Below are 24625 nucleotides of genomic sequence, written 5' to 3'. Positions count from 1 at the left end.
AAAAAGCCATTAATATCTAGACAGAAAAGGGGAAAAAATAACGTTCCTTTGATACGCTGCTTAGTGGAGATGACTAACAGCCCTCGCAAAGAGAAGCGATTGGGGGTTTGCAACCAACATCTCCTTCCTCCTTCCTCAACCACCTTCCCTCTCCAGCCACTCCTGAAGCCCCACGCGATATTCGGAGCCGTTGGTGAGGACGTTGAGCCTCCGCGGGAGCAAAGGGCTGTAGAAAAGGGGATCTGGTTACCATGATCATTTATTGATAAGGAAACAGCCTCTCAAACATGCAACTTATCTCATAGCTCCATGTTTTCCCACTGCCCCATCTCTCTCGTCTTTCTTCTCTGCCCACGCTGGGTTTATCTGATCACTCAGGATCTTGGGGCTCTTCACTTTGCTCTGAATTTTTGTCCTAAGACCAGAGAATGGTTTGGGCCTGGAGCCCCTTGAGGGACTGGAAGGGGCTCCAAGGTCTCCCCGGAGCCTTCTGCCCCTTCGTCATCCTCTTCGAGTATTTCTGTTTAACGAGTTGTGTCACAACTTTTATTTCTTAACTCAGGAAAGGAACTATTCCTCCCCCAAAACAGCATTTGCCCCGATCACCAGTTCGTTCCTCAAGCGTTTGAAGGCGTTTCCCTTCGCTCGCTGGCGGTCGCTCTCCCCAGGTGCGTAGACGCGCTTCGACTCTCACTCCTTTTCACTTCATTTTCTCACATTTCAAACCTTCACACGGCAAAGGGAGCCCAAAATAACCCCTCCACTGTTCCACTCTCGCTCTCAGCGATTCCTCTTTTCGAGGCACCCCGTGGCGAGGTGTCTATTATTAGCTGTAAATCGTAAGAACGGAGAGAGGCGCAACAAACCTACAAGACCGTTGGCCAACACAAAGTCATGCCCATCCTTCAGCCTCAGGAAGGAGACACTCCCAAAAGAAATTCCCAACATTAAAAACCTCGCTCGCTCGTGCTCTCCTGCCTACTTTAATTTACAGACATCACAACCAGCAACCATTGGCTTGTAGCTGCCAACATGGAGATTTTTTGCTCCATGGATTCCCACTCTTCCAAAAGAGCTCGGAGATGAAAAGAGTTTAATCCACCGTGTAAATCCAAAAAAGATTTGCATCAGGGTGTTCAAAGAAAGGTGTCAGCTGCCTCCCTGCAACACCCAAAAGGCTTTACATGGGATCAGTAAAGAGTTTCTGCTCCCAGCTGAAGGTAGGCAGGGAATGGATGATGGTCTGCAAGGTTCAGAACCTGGGTCCTGCAAACCCAAGATTCTACCCCTCTACTGGAGATTCTCCCCCTCTGCAGCACTCTGGGGAGACCCCACCTGGAGCACTGTGTCCAGCTCCCAGAGTCCTCAGCACAGGAAGGACATGGAGCTGTTGGAGTGGGGCCAGAGGAGGCCACGGAGATGCTGGGAGGGCTGGAGAACCTCTGCTGGGAAGGGGGGCTGAGAGAGTTGGGGGGTTCAGCCTGGAGAAGAGAAGGCTCCGGGGAGACCTTGGAGCCCCTTCCAGTCCCTCAAGGGGCTCCAGGAAAGCTGGGGAGGGACTCTGCATCAGGGAGGGGAGCCAGAGGAGGAGGACCGTGTAAATCCAAAAAAGATTTGCATCAGGGTGTTCAAAGAAAGGTGTCAGCTGCCTCCCTGCAACACCCAAAAGGCTTTACATGGGATCAGTAAAGAGTTTCTGCTCCCAGCTGAAGGTAGGGAGGGAACGGATGATGGTCTGCAAGGTTCAGAACCTGCGTCCTTCAAACCCAAGATTCTACCCCTCTACTGGTGATTCTCCCCCTCTACTGCACTCTGGGGAGACCCCACCTGGAGTACTGTGTCCAGCTCCCGGAGTCCTCAGCACAGGAAGGACATGGAGCTGTTGGAGCAGGGCCAGAGGAGGCCCCGGAGATGCTGGGAGGGCTGGAGCCCCTCTGCTCGGAGGGGGGGCTGAGAGAGTTGTTGGGGTTCAGCCTGGAGAAGAGAGGGCTCCAGGGAGACCTTGGAGCCCCTTCCAGTCCCTCAAGGGGCTCCAGGAAAGCTGGGGAGGGACTCTGGATGAGGGAGGGGAGCCAGAGGAGGAGGGGGAAGGGTTTGACACTGAAAGAGGGGAGATTTAGGAAAGATCTCAGGAAGAACTTGTTTGGTGGGAGGGTGGTGAGAGCCTGGCCCAGGTTGGCCAGAGAAGCTGTGGCTGCCCCATCCCTGGAAAGGTTCAAGGCCAGATTGGAGGGAACTTGGAGCAACCTGGACCAGCAGGATGTACCTGCCCATGGCAGGGGGTTGGAACCAGATGGTCTTTAAGGTCCCCTCCCACCCAAACCATTCTCTGATTCTATGTAAATCACATTATTGGGTCAGCATTAATTGAATTCATTCGCTTTTCTCCTCAGCAGCACCAAGAGAGAAGAATCTGACAGCTTAATATTCGGATGGACAATAGCAATTTAGTACAAGTGCTCTGTAAGCACGGCCAAGGACTTCTTTTAGGAGGTGGGCAATGAAGAAGGCAGCCTCTGGGTCATTAGTAGGGAGACGAGTCCATCTCCTGTGACCACCCACAGTCCTGCCAGGCAGGTAAATCACATTATTGGGTCAGCATTAATTGAATTCATTCGCTTTTCTCCTCAGCAGCACCAAGAGAGAAGAATCTGACAGCTTAATATTCGGATGGACAATAGCAATTTAGTACAAGTGCTCTGTAAGCACGGCCAAGGACTTCTTTTAGGAGGTGGGCAATGAAGAAGGCAGCCTCTGGGTCATTAGTAGGGAGACGAGTCCATCTCCTGTGACCACCCACAGTCCTGCCAGGCAGAAGATCATAGAATCATAGAATCATTGAGGTTGGAAGAGACCCTTGGGATCATCGAGTCCAACCATCTCCCCTACTCTACAAAGTCCTCCCCTACACCATGTCCCTCAGCACTGCATCTAAACGGCCCTTAAACACAGCCAGGGATGGGGACTCCACCCCCTCCCTGGGCAGCCTGTTCCAATGTACTTGCCCGCTGAAGAACAACTGGATTTTACTGAGCTCCCATTGCAAAAATATCAGGCTCCTCCAAGAATTTTGGGGAAAACTCCAGATTTCACATTCTCCCCCTTCTTGGACTTCAGGCAGGTCGTATCCCAAAGCAGGAGGTAAAGCCTTGAGAACCAGGGGAGAGGAACGTGGTGGAGGAAGGCATTTCCATCATCTCCTCTCTCCTGGTGTAGAGTCAAGCTTTGCATACAAAATTACAGAAGAGGAGATTTATTTTCCCTGCAGTAAAGCAAACTTTCCTACCCATCATGTGCTTCCCCCGCGTGCGGAGCAGGTCCTGGCCACCTGCAAGAGCATCTGCTCCAGGGAATAGAACACTTTGAGGAACATCAAACCTCCCCTTGGGCTTCAGCACATTATCATGACTCTTTTTTTTTTCTTGCTGCCCAGGTATTTGGTGCCTTTCACTGTAATAACAAAAGAAGCAGCTCGCTTTGAATCACAACAGGGATGTTTAATATCATCTCACCTGATTTTTAAAACGCCTCTGAGCTGAGAAGTCTCACCCAGTCATCCCTAAGCTGCAGGAACCCACGTCCCAAAAAAAGCATCTTTTCCCAGAAAAGAGAAAGGACACAACCTTGTCCTGAAAACAGAAGATGGAGGAGCTGCTCCTTTCTTCAGCAGCTCAAGAGAAGTTGTTTCTTTCCTACCATCGCTCGCTTCCAAAGAGCATTGTGTCCCTGGTAGGTTTAATGGGTGAAAAGGCTCGTGAGCTACAATCGAGGACACTGCTCAAATCATTTTGATAAACCAGATTAACCTGGCGCTCTCTTCCTACCCCCACCCCCATCACTGACTTGTTAAGATGTCTCCAAATGCCCACATTGGACCACGCAAACCAGGGCAACTCCATCCCTCACCTGATACACGAACCCAAGAACCAGCATCCTTCTCAACACCGCCGCTTTCCCAGAGATGAACCCATTTTATGGATAAGGCCTGTATTTTCCCCTGTAGAGAGGACACAACCACATGCCCTGCAACCCTTTTTTTTGCTCAAAAGGTTCAAAATTAATACAAACAGATGACAACAGACGCTACGAGGATCTCACCAGCCTTCACATTTTGTCATTGGGATGGGGCTTGGAGCAACCTGGTCTAGTGGGAGGTGCTCCTGCCCAGGGCAGAAGTGTTGGAACTAGATGGTCTTTGAGGTCCCTTCCAACCCAACCCACTCAGTGCTTAAGCCAGCAGAAAATCGACGCATATTTCCCAACAATTAATGGAAATACCGGTTGCGCAGGCTCCAAAAAGCAACGTTTCTGCCAGATGCTGATCCCCCGTTGACAGCAATTAAACTATCGGTTACCCATTTCAGAGCTGTCATTTTTACCCAGCACGTTGTGCAACACTAACCCTTCAGTAACTCCCATTTACATGACAAAAAAAAATAAATATGACACTCCCTTTTTTTCATTCTTCCTTAAAAGAGCCGCAAATCGGGCTTTTTACCCTTCCGCTTCACACCGAACTGACTTCACCCAAGCTCCCCCTCTTGCCTTTATTTTTAAATAGTGTTGTTTTATTAGCATTTTTCCAGTCTTTTGGAATCTATCCAGTATTCAGAAAAGATTTAAATCAAAACGCAGCAGGCTCACAATCTCCTCGGCTGATTATTTTAGGATCCCTAGGTGCAAATTACCTACAACCACTGATTTTAAGTGTTTTTGCTCGATGCCTAATAGCCTCTCATCACCCCTGGACTGGAAAGCAGCTCATCATTCCCCCACGAGTGTCTCACTTAACTCCTTCCCAAATCCACTTTATAAAACACAACCTTCTATTTGTTTCCTTGTTTCCTCTCCGCTGCCTTTTAAAAATTTCAGTCTGAAGGGCTGTTTCTTCCTCTAAGCGGGGTTGGCGTTGACGCAAAGTTAAAATAACTAAATCGCCGCTTTTTGATACCGGCCTAAATCTTCCAACTTCCAACAAAACTTCCCAAATCTTTAGCAGAGCTGCTTTTTCAAATCCCCCAAGGCTACTAGGTGCCCCTATTAAATACGACCCAGCCACAGCTCTAGCCATCCCCTGGCAACCCCCTAAAAAAGTCAACAAAACGACCCGACAGCTTCTCCTCTTCCCGGGAATTAATACCGACTTCTTTTCCTTGGGGATTGACCAGAATACTAAACATCTCCTTATCTTTCACTTCAGGCTTAGAGGATGGTCACGTTACCAGTCAAGTGCTTCTTTGGCACAAATAACTGTCTCTTTTTCGAGGAGTTAAAAAGAGGTCAGGGCTGGAAACAAAGCAAGTTTGATCTCTGGAGTGTTCTTCTGCCAACAAAGCTGGAGCTGCTCCTATTCCTGCTCTCTGGTCGCCGAGAGGAGCCGGAGCAAGGGGTTCTCATCAGCAAGAAGAGCAGCCCATGTAAAGTCATAGAGTCATAGAATTGCCCAGTCTGGAAGGGACCTCCAAAGGTCATCTAGTCCCACCTCCCCGCAGTCAGCAGGGACACCCCCAACTAGACCAGGTTGCCCAGGGCCTCGTCGAGCCTCTCCTTGAATATCTCCAGGGATGGGGCCTCAACCACCTCCCTGGGCAACCTGTTCCAGGGCTCCACCGCCCTCACAGTGAAGAACCCTCTCCTCATCTCCAGTCTAAATCTGTTCCCCTCAAGCTTGAAGCCATTGCCCCTCGTCCTGTCACTGCAGGCCTTTCTAAACAGGCTCTCCCCAGCCTTCCTGTAGGCTCCCCTCAGGTACTGGGAGGCTGCTATTAGGTCTCCCCGGAGCTTCCTCTTCTCCAGGCTGAACAACCCCAGCTCCCTCAGCCTGTCCTCGGAGCAGAGGTGCTCCATCCCCCTGATCATCCTTGTGGCCCTCCTCTGGACCCTCTCCATCAGGTCCATGTCCTTCTTATATTGAGGGCTCCAGAGCTGCACACAATACTCCAGGTGAGGTCTCACCAGAGCAGAGTAAAGTGGAAGAATTACCTCTCTGGACCTGCTGTATCGTCCTCGTATCTCCGAGGACTGGGAAGCTCTTGGGTCGTATAATCTGACTTTCTGCACAACAAGGAGTCAACTTCATCCAAGTATCACAAAATCACGGAACAGTAGGAGTTGGAAGGGACCTCTGGAGATCATCTCCTCCAACCCCCTGCCAGAGCAGGTCCACCCAGAGCAGGTTGCACAGGAACCCATCCAGGTGGGTTTGAATGTCTCCAGAGAAGGAGACTCCACCACCTCTCTGGGCAGCCTCTTCCAGGGCTCTGCCACCCTCACAGCAAAGAAGTTCCTCCTCATGTTTAGATGGAACTTCCTATGTACCAGTTTGTGCCCACTGCCCCTTGTTCTGTTCACCAGGCTCCACTAAGAGTCTGGCCCCATCCTCTTGACACCGACTCTTTAGACATTGCTCAGCGTTGACGAGATCCCTTCTCAGTCTGCTCTTCTCCAGGCTGAACAGCCCCAGGTCCCTCAGCCTTTCCTCTTCAGAGAGATGCTCCATCATCTTCCTATCGTCCACTGGACTCTCTCCAGCAGTTCCCTGTCCTTCTTGAACTGGGGGACCCAGAACTGGTCCCAGTGCTCCAGATGGGGCCTCCTCAGGGCAGAGCAGAGGGGGAGGATGACCTCCCTCCACCTGCTGGCCACGTTCTTCTTGATGCACCCCAAGAGGTGCTTAACCTCTTGGTAACCAGCATTTCTCTTCTTTGGAGGTCACCTTCACCATTTTCCTTGGCATTTCTTTGAACTGAAGCACACATGGAGGTCAAGCCATCTACAAGGTGAGGACAGAGTTACGGTGCCTTGCTCCGAGCATGGCACCTCCTAGCACTTTTTGCTTTCTGCTTGGCCAGGATTTGAGCTTAGATGTCCTTGAAGTCTGGCAGGACACCGCTGTGAGCCCTGCTCCCACCTCGCTGCCCTTTTGAGACGTTTAATGCCAGAAAACGAAAAGCGAAGTCACAAAATGTCACTGAGTGACAATGTGCAATGAAGCACGTTTTAAAGCATAAGAGTTTCAATTCTCTAAGTAACCAAAAAAAGAGATCTCGTAATAAAATTGTACAGCAAAAAGTTCTGAACATAAAAATGTCAGCAGCCGAGATCCACTGATATTTTTCTAAAGCTATTTGGAAGCCATTTGCTCATAGCAAACCTTGCGGTAATTGTATAAAAACAGGATTTTTAAGAGCCAGAGCTTCTGTGTCCCTGCTGCTTATTCCTTATTGAAGTCCTAATCCTGGTTCAGTCATAGCTGGTTACTATGGAAATGGTTAAATCAGAGCCTGAACAGTGTGACTTCCCGTAAGAAACAAACACAAAGAACAAAATTCCCTCTGAAAAATAAAACACTTTGGTTTCTGTCCACGCTTCGGAAAAATAACCTCACATTTCCAAAAGGAAAGGTATTTTTGACACTACCTTTTTTTTTAACGATTGCATTATTTATATAGTAAATAAGCACAAATATTTCTTCCCTTCAAATAACCCAAAACGACTCCTAAGTGGCTGTGGTTTGCTGGTTTAAATACTCTTATCACGGTTTCAGAACCCGCGTGTTTGTGTTGCGAGCGCTGCCGTTAAACAGCAAGGGCTGGAGAAGGTGCGACACAAATATTCCCCCCGAGATCAGAACTCCAAACTTTTTATTGAAGAAACTGCAGATGTGAAAAATACACGAGTTTCGACCTGATGTAGAAAGTTTGAGGGGGAAGAAGTTGGCACTTCCGAGCAGGAAGAACGAGACCTTTCAATGCCTCAACACTTTTTCAGGCAACGAAGAGCGAGAAAAGTCAGGAGTAAGTTTCTCCATCCCAATCCAGCAGGAACATCGTTAACTCCTTTCCATGTAGGACATTATCAAAACAAAATTGAAGCTACATCAAACAAGAGCATTGGGGGAAGTTGGTTGATCCCCTGAGGACACATAGTCCACTGGTTCCCTCTAATAGCTTTGCCCCAAAACACCATTTCACACCAAATTCCCTTGGCAACACCCATTTTGGACCAATTCTTGCCATTCTTCTCCAAGCCCTGAATAAATCTAAGATGATATTTCATTCTCCATCCTCACCTTGGGATTTTTGATGACACTGACCCAACCAGGTCATTGCAGCTCGCATCCATACAAGATGCTGCCCCAATATCATTACCCATTTTCTTAACGATGGACACATGCACGCGTTGGTGTCCCTCACGTCAAGTGGTTATTTGAGATGCTCTTGATGGTTTAGAGGTGCTCTACCAGTGCCCTCAAATCTGGTGGCCAAGCATCTTCAGTAATTCTCCTTATTAATGCAAAACACTGACATGAAGCTTTCCTTCACATCAACTCACCCTTCGCAACGAAGCCACGTGAAGACATGTGGTGTGAAGACACATCACACTGCTGAGAAAGGGAGGTCCCATCCCTGGAGGGGTTCAAGGCCAGGTTGGATGGGGCTTTGAGCAACCTGGTCTAGTGGGAGGTGTCCCTGCCCAGGGCAAGGGTTGGAACTGGATGGTCTTCAAGGTCCCTTCCAACCCAAACCATTCTATGACTCCATGAAACACCACTGCGACCCTTTGGTGGGAGGCAGCAGGAGCCCCACCACGCTGGCAGGGAAAGGTCCACATGCTGAAGGAGAAAGGATGGAGCTGCCGATTCACCAAAGCATCAAATAAGGAACATTTGAGAGGTAAAGCAGTGCTGGTCCAAGTCTAAAATCGTTTCCCCAAAGGAAATCTGCACAACCAGAGCCACCACCACCTCCAATGGAGCAAATACCCTTTAGGGACTACTTAACTCCTGGTCTGCAGGGACACTGGGGGACCATCCATCCTTGAAATGGCAGAGCAAAGGTGTTTGGAGACGGGCAGTAAGGCATCACTCCCTAAAACCCACTAAGACAAGTACCAGTACATGCAATAGAAGGTTTTATGGGTTTTCCAGGCTGCGTTCAGAGCCCCGACACATTTGAGAAGATAAAGCCAACCCTTTTGAAGAGCTGGCAGAAGGTAGAGAAGACCATCACAGCTTGTTCTACCAACCACCAAACTTCTTGATTTGAACAGGACAGGTTAACGTGCTTGCAAGAGTCACCCCGTCCCCCAATAAAAGCTGTTGGTTTACGGGACACAACGCTCAGGAATCAGCCGAATTTCTAACAAAGAAGGGGTTTAAACTCAAGAATTCCTTCTGTCTGCGCCGGAGAAACCGTGCCTGTTTTAACTCCCATTTTATCTTCTTCACTTAGTCACAACATTCCTTTCTACTATCCAGGAAAATAAAAATAACTTTAAAAAAAAAACCACCTGTTAGTCATATTCAAGCCAAGAAGCCACCACTGCCTTTAGCTGACGGGGGATAATATTCCAGTTTTCTTCTTGTTCTGCTCTGGGGTGGGGGGGGAAGAGAGGACCAGGCTGGTTTGGTTGGGTTTTAGAGGCATTTCAGGGAGTTAATGTGTCACTTCTGTTGCTCTCAGATAAAAGCAGAAACAAAACCAAATGCTACACTTGGGCAGTTTCATTTCTCCAAGAAAGAAAAAAAAAGAAAAAAGAAAAAAAAAAGAGAGAGAGACTACAACCAGATTTGTGTTTACACACCAAGACCTTCCTGAAATATTAAAGGTTTCCCAGAGCCAAGAAGCTCCACGATCCCAATCCTCCCGATCCCATATTTATATATAAATTAAAAAAAAAAGAAAAAAGAAGTTAGATAAACTACCCAGAGTTTCACAAATGTAAATCACAGCTTCGCACGCGTTAATTAAGCAGTGCCACTTGGGTGCGTGACAAACCTAACTCTGCATTTTTGGAGCTGATGATTAACCTATTTTCTGGAGGTCTCTTTTTCTTTTTTTTTTTTCCCCTCTTCATAAATTAAACAAAAAAGCCCGTTGAAAGGCAACGGCAGCAGAAAGGCTCCCAGCCACCCCGCCGTGGCTTTTCCTTGGCTTTTTTTGCGTTCTCCCAGGGAGAAAGATGCTGGGGAAACAATGGAAATCACCAGGATCATCTAATTTTCATTATTATTATGAATGGAGGCTACGAGGGAGCTAAACTTGGAAGAGAAAATGCCTCCATAACTAACAGCAACCTGATGCTCGTGTAGCAAAGGGATGGCCCAGCAACACAACCATTCAACTGGCTTTTTACGACGCACGTTATTTCAGCAATTAGTTGTTTTTTTTTTAATTCCTCCCCATCCTGGAATTGGGAAGGTTCAAAAACACCTGAGAGGGGATGCCGGGAAGCGAAACGAACCCACAGGCTTGGAAAATAATGATTTCACAGATGGTGCAACCCAGGTATTTCCAATCCAGCATCAACCATGGGTTTAAATCACCGTAGTTTCTCTCTTCTGCGATTTCCACAAGGTCATGGCCACGGGGGACTCTCAAAACACACACCAAAAAGGTCAAGGACAAAGTGTTTAATTGAAAAACAAAATTTCCTGGCAGAAATACAGACACAAAGCCTCCTTTGAACCTTTCCTTCTCCATTCTCCACCGGGCAGCAGGAGAGGGGCAGCATCAAGCCACCTCCACCCACCCCAAAGCATCAGCCAACGTTGCAGGATTGGGGTGAAAATTCAGTTCACAGAAGCATGAGCTTTTTGGATCAGAAATAAATATTTTCACTCAAGCTTCGTACCTTTAGTTCATCGAAATGGGCAATAACCAAGCGGTGCTGGGACCCCAAGTCCTGACCTGCTTCAGCCTTGTTTTTACAGCGTAACATTCCCTTTTGCAAAGAGCTTGAAACTCTTGAAACTCACATGGAAGAAGATGGTATAAAGTGCTCAAAAGCTGAGTTTTGCCTATTTTTTTTTTCCAAAAGCACCAAATATAAGCGGTCTCCTATATCGGTGCATCTCCATTTTTGATTTTTATTTTGTTTTCAAGAGTCTGACAAACTTGGTGTTTAATTGTTCATTCAGACACCAGGTGAGATGCTCAAACAGTTGTAGCAACACACCAACAATTCAGATGATGGACCCAGCAGTGAATACAGCCCTGAGTAAAAATCATGGAAGTTTAGAATAAATATCTGACCAAAAAAAAGAAGCATTAAGGACTCTTCAAGAAGAGGCCAGCAAGAACCTTGGCGATTTGTCTCCTTGAGAAATTGCCTGGAAAAAGGCTGGATTCCTTGGTGCCACAGGGGAAAGTGCTGGAGGTGCCTCCAGGGAAGAGCATCATGGTCCAAACTCTCAACATGGGGATGTCCCCGTGGGGAAGAGCAGCAGCAATGCCTCCCCTTATAGAGCAGGATGAGCTTGGATGAACCCACAGCTCCAACAAGGACATTTCCCCCATAGTCACATCTAATTTCCACCTCTCTGCAGCAGCTCTAAGGCAGGAAGGAGAATAATGTTCTTTTATAGGGGAAAAAAACAAGCTCTGCACATTCCCCTCAAAAAAAAAAAAAAGGAAAAAATGCAGCTTTTGCCAGTCCTCAAATTCCTTGCACGGCCACAACCAACCAGAAATGAGACGAGAAGGGAAAAAGTCTCCTCTTCCACCTGCATCCAAGTGGAGACTGCAGGAAGGAAGGAGCACACAGGGATTCCCACAGCCAAGCACAGCTTGGTTGATTTGATTAACGTTCAAATCATGCGGAATAAAATGTTTTGCCCATCCACCTGCTCGACGGCCACGCTGACTCATCCCGACCTTCGCTGCCTCTTGCCAACGAGGTCAATGATGTCATCATCTTCTCACCGCCGTCTTTTGGAGAGGAGAGAGCCAGGGATTGAAAAGCCTTGGCGGCACTAATTGCTGCTGGTTTCAGGATGGGAGGGATTCCCCCATCCCAGAAGATCCCTGCCGGACTTGTAGCAGGTCGTCGGCCTCCATGGTGGAATTTATCCATCAAGAACCCATGGTGAGACCAACCAACCCTTGAGAACTGGAAGTTTGGAGCAACGCACTGAAGAAAAGCAAGTTTGGGGAAGTCTAGCATCTCCCAAGGATGAAGAGGAGCACTGCAGAGTGCACTTGGTGGAAAACCTCAATCTCAAGTGCCTTTCAAATTCATTATATCAATTATCCCAGATGCCTCCATGCCAGCTCCATGTCGTTAGCCAAAATAATCCCATCACACCCCATTGTTTTTACCTGGGCACTGACTGTCAAGGGCTGGAAGAATATCTCACCCAGCTTCCCAGACCATCAGCCCCAGCCCACTGAGAAGACTCCTTTCAGGTTGACCTCACTAGAACTGCCATCCTGCAGCTCATCCCCTGTCCCATCCAAGGTGGCCGTGCTGAAGTCCCCCTCCATCCCTGTCACCTGTCCATCATGGTCATCCACACCTTCCCATTGCCGGCGCTCACCTCACCCCGTGAGAAACCACTTCAAGGACTCACCCTCCCACAAAAATTAAACCAAACCAACCAACCAAAAAGGAAAAAAAAAAAAAAAAAAAGAAATTAAAAAAAAGCCAGTTAAGCTTCCTGAACCAGTTCACGGCGGGGTCAAACACATGCCAGCACAGGCAGGATGCGGCCACAGCAGGATCCACTCGGATGGGTGTAAAAAAAGGTTGTTAAAATTCCAACCTACAGCCACAGTTTGAGATGCACGAAAGGTGGGAAGAAAGGTCTGACCAGTGTCCTCCTCCCCATTCCTCCTATTAACCAGATCCTGGAATCGAAGGAGACAGAAACGAAGCGTTTCCTTTCTCCTGCTGGGTTAGTTTTAACCTGACTTGGTTTGTTTTAACCTGCCTTGGTTTGTTTTAAGCTCAGCTCACCGGAGGGAGGGCACCAAAAAGCAGGACCACGTTCTTCTTCCCCCTGTGCCTACATCTGCAGGGCAGCATCTCAGGAACTAGAGAGGAAACGAAAATACTTGTATTTATTTGGCTCCCTGGCATAAAACCTGTCAAACAGCGCAGGGAGGAGACAGCTGTGACTGTCACTTGTTTTCCAGTGATGATGGCAAGGAGCTGTGAATGGCACAAATTTGAGTCCTGACTGTAACCACCAACTTCACACATCCTCAACGGAAACTAAACGGCCCAATTTCCTACAGGAGCAAGCACAGCTCCTGATTTCACAGCTCTGGCATCAGCCACGCACAGATAAAACACTAATCACCATAAGCTTTTATTTGCCACCTTTTATTTGTGGTAGGTACGGCACTGTTTTAAGTAATTCTATATTGGGACTCCTCTAATCCCAGACCTTATTTCCCAGCCTCTTCTAAACACACCAACGGAAACTAAACGGCCCAATTTCCTACAGGAGCAAGCACAGCTCCTGATTTCACAGCTCTGGCATCAGCCACGCACAGATAAAACACTAATCACCATAAGCTTTTATTTGCCACCTTTTATTTGTGGTAGGTACGGCACTGTTTTAAGTAATTCTATATTGGGACTCCTCTAATCCCAGACCTTATTTCCCAGCCTCTTTGTGACACACGGTCACAAAAGGTTTCCAGGATTTAAGAAAAAACAAAACCAAACCACCAAACCTTTAAGTAATTCTATATTGGGACTCCTCTAATCCCAGACCTTATTTCCCAGCCTCTTCTAAACACACGGTCACAAAAGGTTTCCAGGATTTAAGAACAACAAAACAAAACCACCAAACTCACTAATCACCATAAGCTTTTATTTGCCACCTTTTATTTGTGGTAGGTACGGCACTGTTTTAAGTAATTCTATATTGGGACTCCTCTAATCCCAGACCTTATTTCCCAGCCTCTTTGTGACACACGGTCACAAAAGGTTTCCAGGATTTAAGAAAAAACAAAACCAAACCACCAAACCGTATTTCACACTGACCACAAGACAAACAAAACGACTGTTCAAGAACACATTGCTTTTCAGGTTTTACTACTGAGTTTTCTTTGTGGATACCAATCAAGGAACCGGCCAAGGACCTCGCTGCAGGCACCAAGAAACACCCAAGATCTCCAGCAAACTCCTGATCCCCATTAATGACCCATTGACCCCATCTTCCCCAGCACCCCAGGGATGCCCAACCTTCAGCACCCCAGGGATGCCCAACCTTCAGCACCCCAGGTTACACCAACAAGGTTCTGAAGAACCCTCTTGTCTCAAAGTCAACCACGCTCACGGGGTGGAATTGCAGACAAGAGCCTGGAGGAACGTTTCGCAAGGTTTGATGATTGATGGCTCCTGGCTGCACACTGTGTGTGTACAATCATAGAATGGTTTGGGTGGGAAGGGACATTAAAGATCATCCAGTGCCACCCCCTGCCCTGGGCAGGGACACCTCCCACCACACCACGTTGCTCCAAGCCCCCTCCAACCTGCCCTTGAACCCCTCCAGGGATGGGGCAGCCACAGCTTCTCTGGCCAACCTGGGCCAGGCTCTCACCACCCTCACACCAAAGAGTTTCTTCCCCACATCTCAGCTCCATCTCCCCTCTTTCAGGGTCAAACCCTTCCCCTCCTCCTAGGGCTCCCCTCCCTCATCCAGAGTCCCTCCCCAGCTTTCCTGGAGCCCCTTGAGGGACTGGAAGGGGCTTCAAGGTCTCCCCAGAGCCTCCTCTTCTCCAGGTTCTCCCCAACTCTCTCAGCCCCCCCTCCCAGCAGAGGGGCTCCAGCATCTCCATGGCCACCTCTGGCCCCACTCCAGCAGGTCCACGTCGTTCCTGTGCCATTGCTGGTGGGAAGCACAATCATTTTGTCTGCGGGTTTCCATCTCCAGCCATGTCAGCACCTCCACGACATTTTATTACTTTCCTAATAAAGCCCGAGTAGAAATGAAGCTTTTGTAGCCCTAAGTGTGCGGTTTTATCCTCGCCATAACAACTTTACTACACTCTGTTTCCACAGCAACTGTTTCCTCAGCCGCCTGGTTCTTGGCCGTGGGGAACTCGAGGCTGCTTTGGTCCATCAAAATAAAAAAACCAAGCAGGAAAAAAAGAAAAATAAAAAGAAAACACAAAACCCAAGGAGGAGCAGCAGCAAGCCAAGCTGCCGGACCACACACCGGAGAGATGATTCGGAGAGAATCCATCGACGTTCACAGGTTGACCAAATCTTTGGGAAAGCCAGGAAAATAGATGGGAAGGTTCCTCATCGGCGGCGCCCAGAGAAGGAAACGAGCAGCACCGTGACCTTCCTCCTCCTCCTCCTCCCTCTCTGGCCGGCACAGGCAGGCGTGGAGGAGCAGGGAAGTGAAGCGAAAGCCACGTTAAACAAAAGCTTGGGCTGCAGCCAAAACTCATTATATTCTTTTTTTCCCTTGATGTGATGCACGACACAACGGGGAAAGCTTTAGAGCTGGCTCATGGATGCAGAGAGGAGCAGGTGGGAGTCCCGTCCTCCCCAAAAGGGAAGGCTCCTGCTTTTTTTGGCCTCATTCGAGGCTTTTTGGCCAAAAGAGCAGGAGAAAAAGAGGTCATTATGCTCATTAGGGTATCAGTGCGGAGAAAAGGCATCTCCAGCGCCCAGAGGCTGAGCCTGAGATACTCCAGCATCTCCCCAACGATGATCTCCAACCGTTTTCCTGACAGACACTTTTTCCTCCCTAAATCACAGAAAAAGTACTAAACCACCCACCTTACGAGGGCAGAAAGCGAGGGAGGGCTGCAAGGAAGGAGGAGGTGGAACCTGAATGCAGGAACTCAGATAGATAGATATATATAGATATATATATATATATCTGCATTTATATTATATGGACAATATGAAAACACATGCCTACAACAAGCATTTCCACACAAGCCAACGGCACAACCATCTGCTCTGCTCCCTTGGAAATTCAAACACTCCAGACAAAAGATGCTTATTAAGCTGCTTTATACCAGCTCGTGCCGGTTTCACGCTATTTCAAAGCGGAAATCTCATTATTTGTTTGATTTATTTATTCTCCAGTATTATTTTATTTTTTTTTTACGCCTAAATACAACTCAGCATTTTTGAATATTCCCTTAAAGCTGGTTCGACAGAGAACCTGAGCAAGCAGAAAGAAGCATCCACTTTTTGCCTCTTTTCGGTGTCACCTTGACACAAAATCCCCAACAGTCCCAAGAAAACTGGATTTTTACAGCCCTGATAAGGATATAACCCGGGTTCAAGGACCAGTTTCTCCATGGATTCCTGCTGTTTATCTCCACGCCTCGTGTCGCACGAAGCCATAGAATAACCTCAAGCCTCCACATTTTGGGCACAAAGCCATTTGCATCCCAAAAGGCACAGAAAGGACAGCAAAATTCAAGGAAAAGAGGAGTAGGATGCCTTGTTTGAGCTTGTGCGGATGACAATCTGCAAGAAACGGGTGAAATCTGGATATTTACAGAATATTTAATTCCCTTATTTCGCCTTGTCCCTAACTTTTGGCAAAAACTCTCCAGTTCCAGGGGCTTCGCATCCTCTTCGCCACCAGCCTGGATTAAACCTTCAAGGTGCTTTGCCGCCTCCCATCACGCTCCTGAAGGTCACTGGTGGTTTTTTTTGCTTATTAATCAAGTCCTTTGTAGCTCTCCTAAATCCACTCAGGAATTTGCATCAGCTTCAGATCCCCGTTCCTGCACCACGTTTGCAGCTTAAGGAGTGTGTCTGAAAGTTCACGTAGACACTACTTTTGCCTCCCCCCCACCATCGGCGTTTGAATTTCAAATTCCTTTCTTCCAGCTGAAAATACATTACCCTTGAAACGTTCCTGCTTTACACAAGACAATCTGAGGAGCAGGATGATTTGCATTCGCTGGATTTATGGAACTAAGGGCATCAGGGAAACAAATGTCGAGCCCTAGTTCATAAAAAAAAATATATAAATAAATTTTAAAAGAAAAAAAAATATGCTGGGAGTTGTCAAAGGAAAAAGAAACGAATCTGAATAAAGGAAAAGCTTTTAGAAGCTTCAAAAATAGGATGCGAAAGGGAATCAAGCACTTACACGGGAGGAAAAGCTTCAAAATGACCTTTAAATACGTTGCTCTTGTTCAACAAACACCTTCTTGAATTGAACCACAATTTACAAAGCTTAGGACGGCGCTGATGTAGGATTCCCAGTAATAACCACCCTGCCTTTCCTCCCAGAAGAGACACCAAGTGAAATTCCTGCAGGAATTGCCATAGCTTCAGGTTGGCTTTCCTCTGGATCTGACTCCCAGGGATGTCCTCTGAGGTTTAATAAAGCAGGAGCCCCACTCAAAACGTTTTCCCCAGTTAAATTTCACAACAAAACTCCCAAATCAGGTTCCCCGATGGCTGAGCTCACACTGAATCTTTGAGTAAAGTGGTAAAAAAAGTCTGCTCCTCTAAAAAGAAAGTCCCATCTCTTTTCCTGAAGCTTGTAGAGGCCTTGTAGGTACCAAGTACCATCACTCCGGCCAACATGGCCAACATCTAGGGAGAAGAAACACAACCTCACCAGCCTTCCCTCCCGGGGAAAAGCACGGGTTTTCTATTAAAAAAAAATAAAACCCCAAAACAGACTATTTAAATAACCTACAGAACAAGTAGTTACAGTGAAAAGTTTATCCAGTTGAAGGCTCAAGGAGATTTCCCCAACCGTCCAGATCTCCTGGCACTTCCAAAACTCATCCCTCCAGCTCCACATCACCTCGTGGAGCTCCCGCTCCTCCGGCACGAGCGCGTTATCGGCTGTTGATGAAAAGAGGCTTCGTGTCCGTTGTTATTTCCACGGAGGCCACTCAGAAGCTCCAGCAAGAAAAAAAAAAGGCAACCCAGACAGGACTACCAAGCGTTAGATGAAAGGAGCCGAGGTTTTAGCCGTTTGGGTTCAAAGGAGCAGTTAATCTTTTTTTTTTTTTTTTTATGGGGAGAAATGAAAAGAGAAAAATTATGTAAAACCCCTCCATCCATGACCACGGCGACGCAGAAGTCAGGCAAGATTAACGAGCACCGGGAAAATCAGATTTCATAAACTTTCTGCTGGTTTCTCCTAGGAAAGTTAACCCTCCGTTTACAAGATTCACGTTGGGCTCCCGACAGGGTTGATGAGATCACTGTGGTTTTGTATTAAGAAAAGAGGGAAAATATACAGCGTGGTCTTTTCAAAGATTTTGCCTCCGAGTGGAGCTTCTGCTGGGCTGTTCCACCAGGGGTCGGACAAGGTGGCAACAGTTTCTGCTGCAAAGGGCACAAAGAAATGGAGGAAAAACCTATGTACGTGTCCAGGTTGGAAGGGACCTTTCAGATCATCGAGTCCAACCATCAACCCAACACTGACAAACCCACCACTGACCCATGTCCCTCAGCACCACGTCTGCCCAACTTGTAAACACCTCCAGGGATAGTGACTCCACCACTGCCCTGAGCAGCCTCTTCCAACGCTTCACAACCCTTTCCGGGAAGGCCACTGCCCTGGGCAGCCTCTGCCAACACTTCCCAACGCTTTCCAGGAAGGAATTTTTCCCAATCTCCATCCTAAACCTCCCCTGGAGCAACTTGAGGCCGTTTCCTCTTGTCCCATCACCTGTTCCTTGGGAGAAGAGACCGACCCCCCCTGGCTACCCCCTCCTTTCAGGGAGTTGGAGAGAGCGAGAAGGTCTCCCCTCAGCCTCCTCTTCTCCAGGCTGAACACCCCCAGCTCCCTCAGCCTCTCCTCACACGTTCTCCAGACCCTTCTCCTTGGTCTCCAGTCCCATCACCAGCTCTGTTGCCCTTCTCTGGACACACTCCAGCCCCTCAATGTCTTTCTTGGCACGAGGGGAACAAAACTGGACATAGCCCTCGAGGTGGGGCCTCACCAGTGCTGAAGGTCTAAGTTAAGCTAGCTCTGCCTAAAGCATCTGCTTCTACCAGCCCTGGCCTAAGGAACAGCATGCCAAACATTCCAGGAGGTGTCCTGACTCTTCAAAAACATGTGTGGTGGGTGAGGGATGGGGAAGTCCTAGCCCTGTTGGAGATAACAGGATGTAATGGCTCAAACAGGACTAACATTGAGGACTTCTAGTCCTAATCATGCCCATATCATAGAATGGTTTGGGTTGGAAGAACCTTAAAGACCACCCAGTCCCACCCCCTGCCCTGGGCAGGGACACCTCCCACCAGCCCAGGTTGCTCCAAGCTCCCTCCAACCTGCCCTTGAACCCCTCCAGGGATGGGGCAGCCACAGCTTCTCTGGCCAACCTGGGCCAGGCTCTCACCACCCTCCCACCAAACAAGTTCTTCCTGAGATCTTTCCTAAATCTCCCCTCTTTCAGGGTCAAACCCTTCCCCCTCCTCCTAGGGCTCCCCTCCCTGATCCAGAGTCCCTCCCCAGCTTTCCTGGAGCCCCTTGAGGGACTGGAAGGGGCTCCAAGGTCTCCCTGGAGCCTTCTCTTTTCCAGGTTCTCCCCAACTCTCCCAGCCTGTCCTCACAGAAGAGGGGCTCCAGCCCTCCCAGCATCTTCACATATCACACCCCAAGCTTCTCTCCCTTCCATTTTATCAGTCCGATTCACTTTACATCCCCCCACAGCTCATCCTTTCCACCTTTCTCACATCTGATTGCCATTTTGACCCCACTGGCCCATTCCTGAACTTCTGAGTCCCAGACAGGACACAGTAGCCCATCATGAAGTGAAACCAAAGACAAAAGAATTGTTACACATCTCTTCCCAGCACCGAGCTGCTCCATCAGACAACTCCGGTTGCCCTTCCATCACCACCCAAATCCTCCCCACATGAGGTGGACTTTGTCTCTTCCTCTTTACAGAAGCCACAAGCTGCATTTTATAGAGAAGGAGAGGCAAAAAAAAAAAAATAAAAGTCACCCTTAAACCCTAAAAACCAGCAGGGAAATGGATCCCAAAGCTCCTCTCAACACTTTAACTGCTTTCATCGTAGGACAGCCTGACCCAGCGCCTCCTAAACCTCACTGCTCTCCAGCCAACCTGAATTTGGGACGTTTCTTCTCAACTCCTTCCTCTCCCTCATCAGCCAAACTGACCCGGGAGGAACGTGCCACCGCCCCCGTGTCACACCATGAAGTATTTCCTCCCACTCTCAACAGCAGCCCCCGCACGGGATTATTTCCCCAGCGGGATCAAAGGAGCGGCGCCGGGTGACAAGCAACGTCCGAGACGGCGGTTCCTCTTCTGGGATATCTATGGCTAAAAATAAATAGCTGTGGCAAGAAAGCACTTAACTCCTTGCAAGAAAGATCATAGAATGGTTAGAGTTGGAAGGGACCTTAAAGATCATCTAGTTCCAATCCCCTGCCCTGGGCAGGGACACCTCCCACCAGCCCAGGTTGCTCCAAGCCCCATCCAGCCTGGCCTTGAACCCCTCCAGGGATGGGGCAGCCTCTGGGCAGCCCATTCCAGTGTCTCACCACCTTCACTGTAAAGAATTTCTTTCCAGTATCTAATCTCCCCTCTTCCAGTTTAAAACCATTACCCCTTGTCCTAAGATAAAGGGAGATCTTCTTTATGTCACTACTTTGCTTCTCTGGTACTACCCAGAGGAAAGGCCTATCAAATCCTTTAAAAATATATACATATACACACACACACGTTTTAACTAAAACAAATGTCCTCTGTAAGCTAAAAGAACTCACAAGCAACATTGGGACACCTAAACCAACTAAAAGGTCCACAACCTTCCTCCTCCCACCCTTTTTTTTTTTTTTTACCACCCCACTTTTCCTCATCACGGATGGATCCTCAAATCAGCTTATCTTTCACAGACCTCAATATTTTTTAAGATCATAGAATCCTACAATGGTTTGGGTTTGAAGACGACCATCCAGCTCCAACCCCCTGCCCTGGGCAGGGACACCTCCCACCACACCACGTTGCTCCAAGCCCCCTCCAACCTGCCCTTGAACCCCTCCAGGGATGGGGCAGCCACAGCTTCTCTGGGCAACCTGGACCAGAGACAAGCTCTGATTTCTCAGGTGCCTCCAGACACATCACAGGACATTGGCCCATCAGAAGAATCACCATTACATGGTGATTTTAACGGGGTTGGAAGCAAGGTAAGCTCTGGTCCACACCATACACGAGCAAAGCTCTCCTCTAACTCCAACCCAGGCAGATGGAAACGCATCAAAGAACCGGTTTCAAGGGCAACCTGCAGACAAGCACTTCATAAATACAAGCAACTCCAGTTAATTATCAACTTGGCTCAGCAGAAAGCCAGGGTTATGAAAATACAGCTTCTCAGGGATTAAGGAGAAGACCCACAAGAAAATTCAGGTTTTTCAGATTGGAAGGGACAACGGGTCCACTTCAACTGGCCAGTGGTGACCAACAGAGCTCTCTCGTGACTTCTGATCTAGGACAAGGGACTTGTTTTCTGCTCCAAACACCATTTTTGGAACCCCTCCATTAAGCTTCCCCAAAAAGCCTCAGCCCGATCTCTAGCACAAGGATTTTATGGTCAAGGTGGTACAAGAGCATTTAGCTTCCTGTGGGAAGCTCCACGCCGTTGGGCTCCTATTTTAATTGGGAAAAATTGCTATTAAGTAAGTGCTATTGAAACTCAGCCCCGGAAAGTCTCCCATCCTGAAAATATCCATAGTTTTGCATATCTCACTGCTGGTCAAACAGCTCTAGTTCGCTCCAGCAAGTGCCTGCAGGACCTTGGTGTGTGCAAAGACAGAGTCACCTCCAGCCAGGTGGCTTTAAAGAGATTCAGGAGACCTCGTTCTCCCATTTTGCTTCAAAACAAATAGTTAGGTGATAGTGAGGAACAGTGAAATTAAGATACTAAGTATAATCGTGCTAAGCTAAAGCTTAAATCGGGCAAAAGTTCTTCTTCAGCTGAAAAGCCTTCCTGAGAAACGCAGCAAAAAAAAAAAAAAAAAAAGTCACCCTTAAACCCTAAAAACCAGCAGGGAAATGGATCCCAAAGCTCCTCTCAACACTTTAACTGCTTTCATCGTAGGACAGCCTGACCCAGCGCCTCCTAAACCTCACTGCTCTCCAGCCAACCTGAATTTGGGACGTTTCTTCTCAACTCCTTCCTCTCCCTCATCAGCCAAACTGACCCGGGAGGAACGTGCCACCGCCCCCGTGTCACACCATGAAGTATTTCCTCCCCCTCTCAATAGCAGCCCCCGCACGGGATTATTTCCCCAGCGGGATCAAAGGAGCGGCGCCGGGTGACAAGCAACGTCCGCGACGGCGGTTCCTCTTCTGGGATATCTGTGGCTAAAAATAAATAGCTGTGGCAAGAAAGCACTTAACTCCTTGCAAGAAAGATCATAGAATGGTTAGAGTTGGAAGGGACCTTAAAGATCATCTAGGTCCAACCCCCTGCCCTGGGCAGGGACACCTCCCACCAGCCCAGGTTGCTCCAAGCCCCATCCAGCCTGGCCTTGAACCCCTCCAGGGATGGGGCAGCCTCTGGGCAGCCCATTCCAGTGTCTCACCACCTTCACTGTAAAGAATTTCTTTCCAGTATCTAATCTAAATCTCCCCTCTTCCAGTTTAAAACCGTTACCCCTTGTCCTAAGATAAAGGGAGATCTTCTTTATGTCACTACTTTGCTTCTCTGGTACTACCCAGAGGAAAGGCCTATCAAATCCTTTAAAAAACACATATTTTAACTAAAATAAATGTCCTCTCTAAGCAAAAAGAACTCACAAGCTATATTGGGACACCTAAACCAACTAAAAGGTCCACAACCTTCCTCCTCCCACCCTTTTTTTTTTTTTTTATGGGCTGGTTGTGGCTGTTTTTCTTCCAGCGCAGCAGCATGGGAATCACCGAAACACCTCCAGAACAAGCACAGCCACAACTACGAAGCTGAACAATGTCAATATTCCAGTCAAGTTGTAGCAGATTTAGTCAGTGAAGGTGTATGTTCTTTGAAATGAACAGAGTACGGGTGCCAAACTCTCACTGGAAGTCAACTTGACCTGCTACTTTCACTTTTCTGAAAGTTGTGTACACAGAACTGACAAAGGATACAGAACCTGTGTATTGTACAAGCACCTCTTTTTAAGGTCTCAAACTCTAAAATAGGAAATGTAACATATCCACAGGTTTCTAGAAGTGCTACAAATAATCCTTGCCAGATATTGCTGGATAGCCCAATTCTAGTCTCCAACCGTCAGTGCTCAATGATTAGAAAGATGTATTTCAGTTTTTAGAAGAAAAATCTACAGATTACAGATTAAAGAACCTGTAATAAAATTATCTCAAACTGTAAGAATTCTCTTCTGAAAATCCACCTAATTCCATACTTGCCCCTCCCCCCCTTTTTTTTTTTTTTTTTACCAGCCCACTTTTCCTCATCACGGATGGATCCTCAAATCAGCTTATCTTCCAGAGACCTCAATATTTTTAAGATCATAGAATCCTACAATGGTTTGGGTTTGAAGACGACCATCCAGCTCCAACCCCCTGCCCTGGGCAGGGACACCTCCCACCACACCACGTTGCTCCAAGCCCCCTCCAACCTGCCCTTGACCCCCTCCAGGGATGGGGCAGCCACAGCTTCTCTGGGCAACCTGGACCAGAGACAAGCTCTGATTTCTCAGGTGCCTCCAGACACATCACAGGACATTGGCCCATCAGAAGAATCACCATTACATGGTGATTTTAACGGGGTTGGAAGCAAGGTAAGCTCTGGTCCACACCATACACGAGCAAAGCTCTCCTCTAACTCCAACCCAGGCAGATGGAAACGCATCAAAGAACCGGTTTCAAGGGCAACCTGCAGACAAGCACTTCATAAATACAAGCAACTCCAGTTAATTATCAACTTGGCTCAGCAGAAAGGCAGGGTTATGAAAATACAGCTTCTCAGGGATTAAGGAGAAGACCCACAAGAAAATTCAGGTTTTTCAGATTGGAAGGGACAACGGGTCCACTTCAACTGGCCAGTGGTGACCAACAGAGCTCTCTCGTGACTTCTGATCTAGGACAAGGGACTTCAGGGAAAGTCACTGAGACGATTCCGAGGGATTTTTATACAAGAAAAAGCTTCACAGATCACAAGGTACATCTGGGAGAGAGATGGAGAGCGCTATGAAACCATAAAGACGAACACGGAACGATGATTATTTTGTGTTTCTGTGTGAGAGAGCACCCAAGGCAACGGTCACTTCTTGGGTTTTAAACCAAAGGAGGGAGTTTTGGCATTAAACGGTGGAACTCTGCCTTGGGAGGCTGCAAAAGCCCCAAAAAAAAAGTAAAAAGGGATTTAGAAAGGCTTGGATGGGTCTAGCAGGAGCCATCGGGGGCATTATCCTCAAAGGCAGCGTATGCTGGTGTCGCACTTGAGAAAAGTGGAAAAGGAGTAAGAAAGTCCTCACAGGGACCAAAACAGAAAATCTCACCCCAAAATTTAAAAAAAAAAACCAAAAAACGTGCAGTAATAAAGCAGATAATCACAACACCCCACGCTCTACACCCTCCAAACCGCCCCATCTCCCTCCATCTAAATTGACCAGACAAAAAGAAAGGAAAGAGCTTTTCTTTTGGAAAGAGCTTTTTCTTTTCAACACTTTTTCTTCTCGGGAAGGCTCTACCCCACTTTTCACGGGGCTGTATCCCACTTTCTCCTTTCAGAAAACTCAGCTTTCCCATAATAACAACCATCTGAAGGTGAGAGATGCAGCAGAGACACGTGGCTCGTTCACCAAAGTCACAGCTCCTGTTAAAAAACCCCAAGAGAAGGTCCCTGGGTGGTGGGACAGGACGTCTTCCCACGCTACCGGACCGTACAAACCCGGATCAACAAATTCGGGGTGACG

General features: G+C 47.9%; 1 protein-coding gene across 1 annotated transcript in view; it reads right to left on the bottom strand.

The window, feature by feature from the left end:
* CCDC12 (coiled-coil domain containing 12) overlaps positions 1-15039 on the bottom strand; it is a 33484-nt gene extending 18445 nt beyond the window's left edge. Inside the window, exon 1 of the mRNA XM_014944885.1 lies at positions 14954-15039. Coding sequence (XP_014800371.1) covers positions 14954-14980 — 27 coding nt within the window. The 5' untranslated portion in view covers positions 14981-15039. The remainder of the gene's footprint in view (positions 1-14953) is intronic.
* Positions 15040-24625: the final 9586 nt, after the last annotated feature.

This window comes from Calidris pugnax, unplaced genomic scaffold, assembly GCF_001431845.1.
Source record: "Calidris pugnax isolate Ruff unplaced genomic scaffold, ASM143184v1 scaffold54, whole genome shotgun sequence".
Classification (NCBI taxonomy): domain Eukaryota; kingdom Metazoa; phylum Chordata; class Aves; order Charadriiformes; family Scolopacidae; genus Calidris; species Calidris pugnax.
Note: the sequence above shows the minus strand (reverse complement) of the source record. Positions and strands in the feature narration are given on the sequence as shown.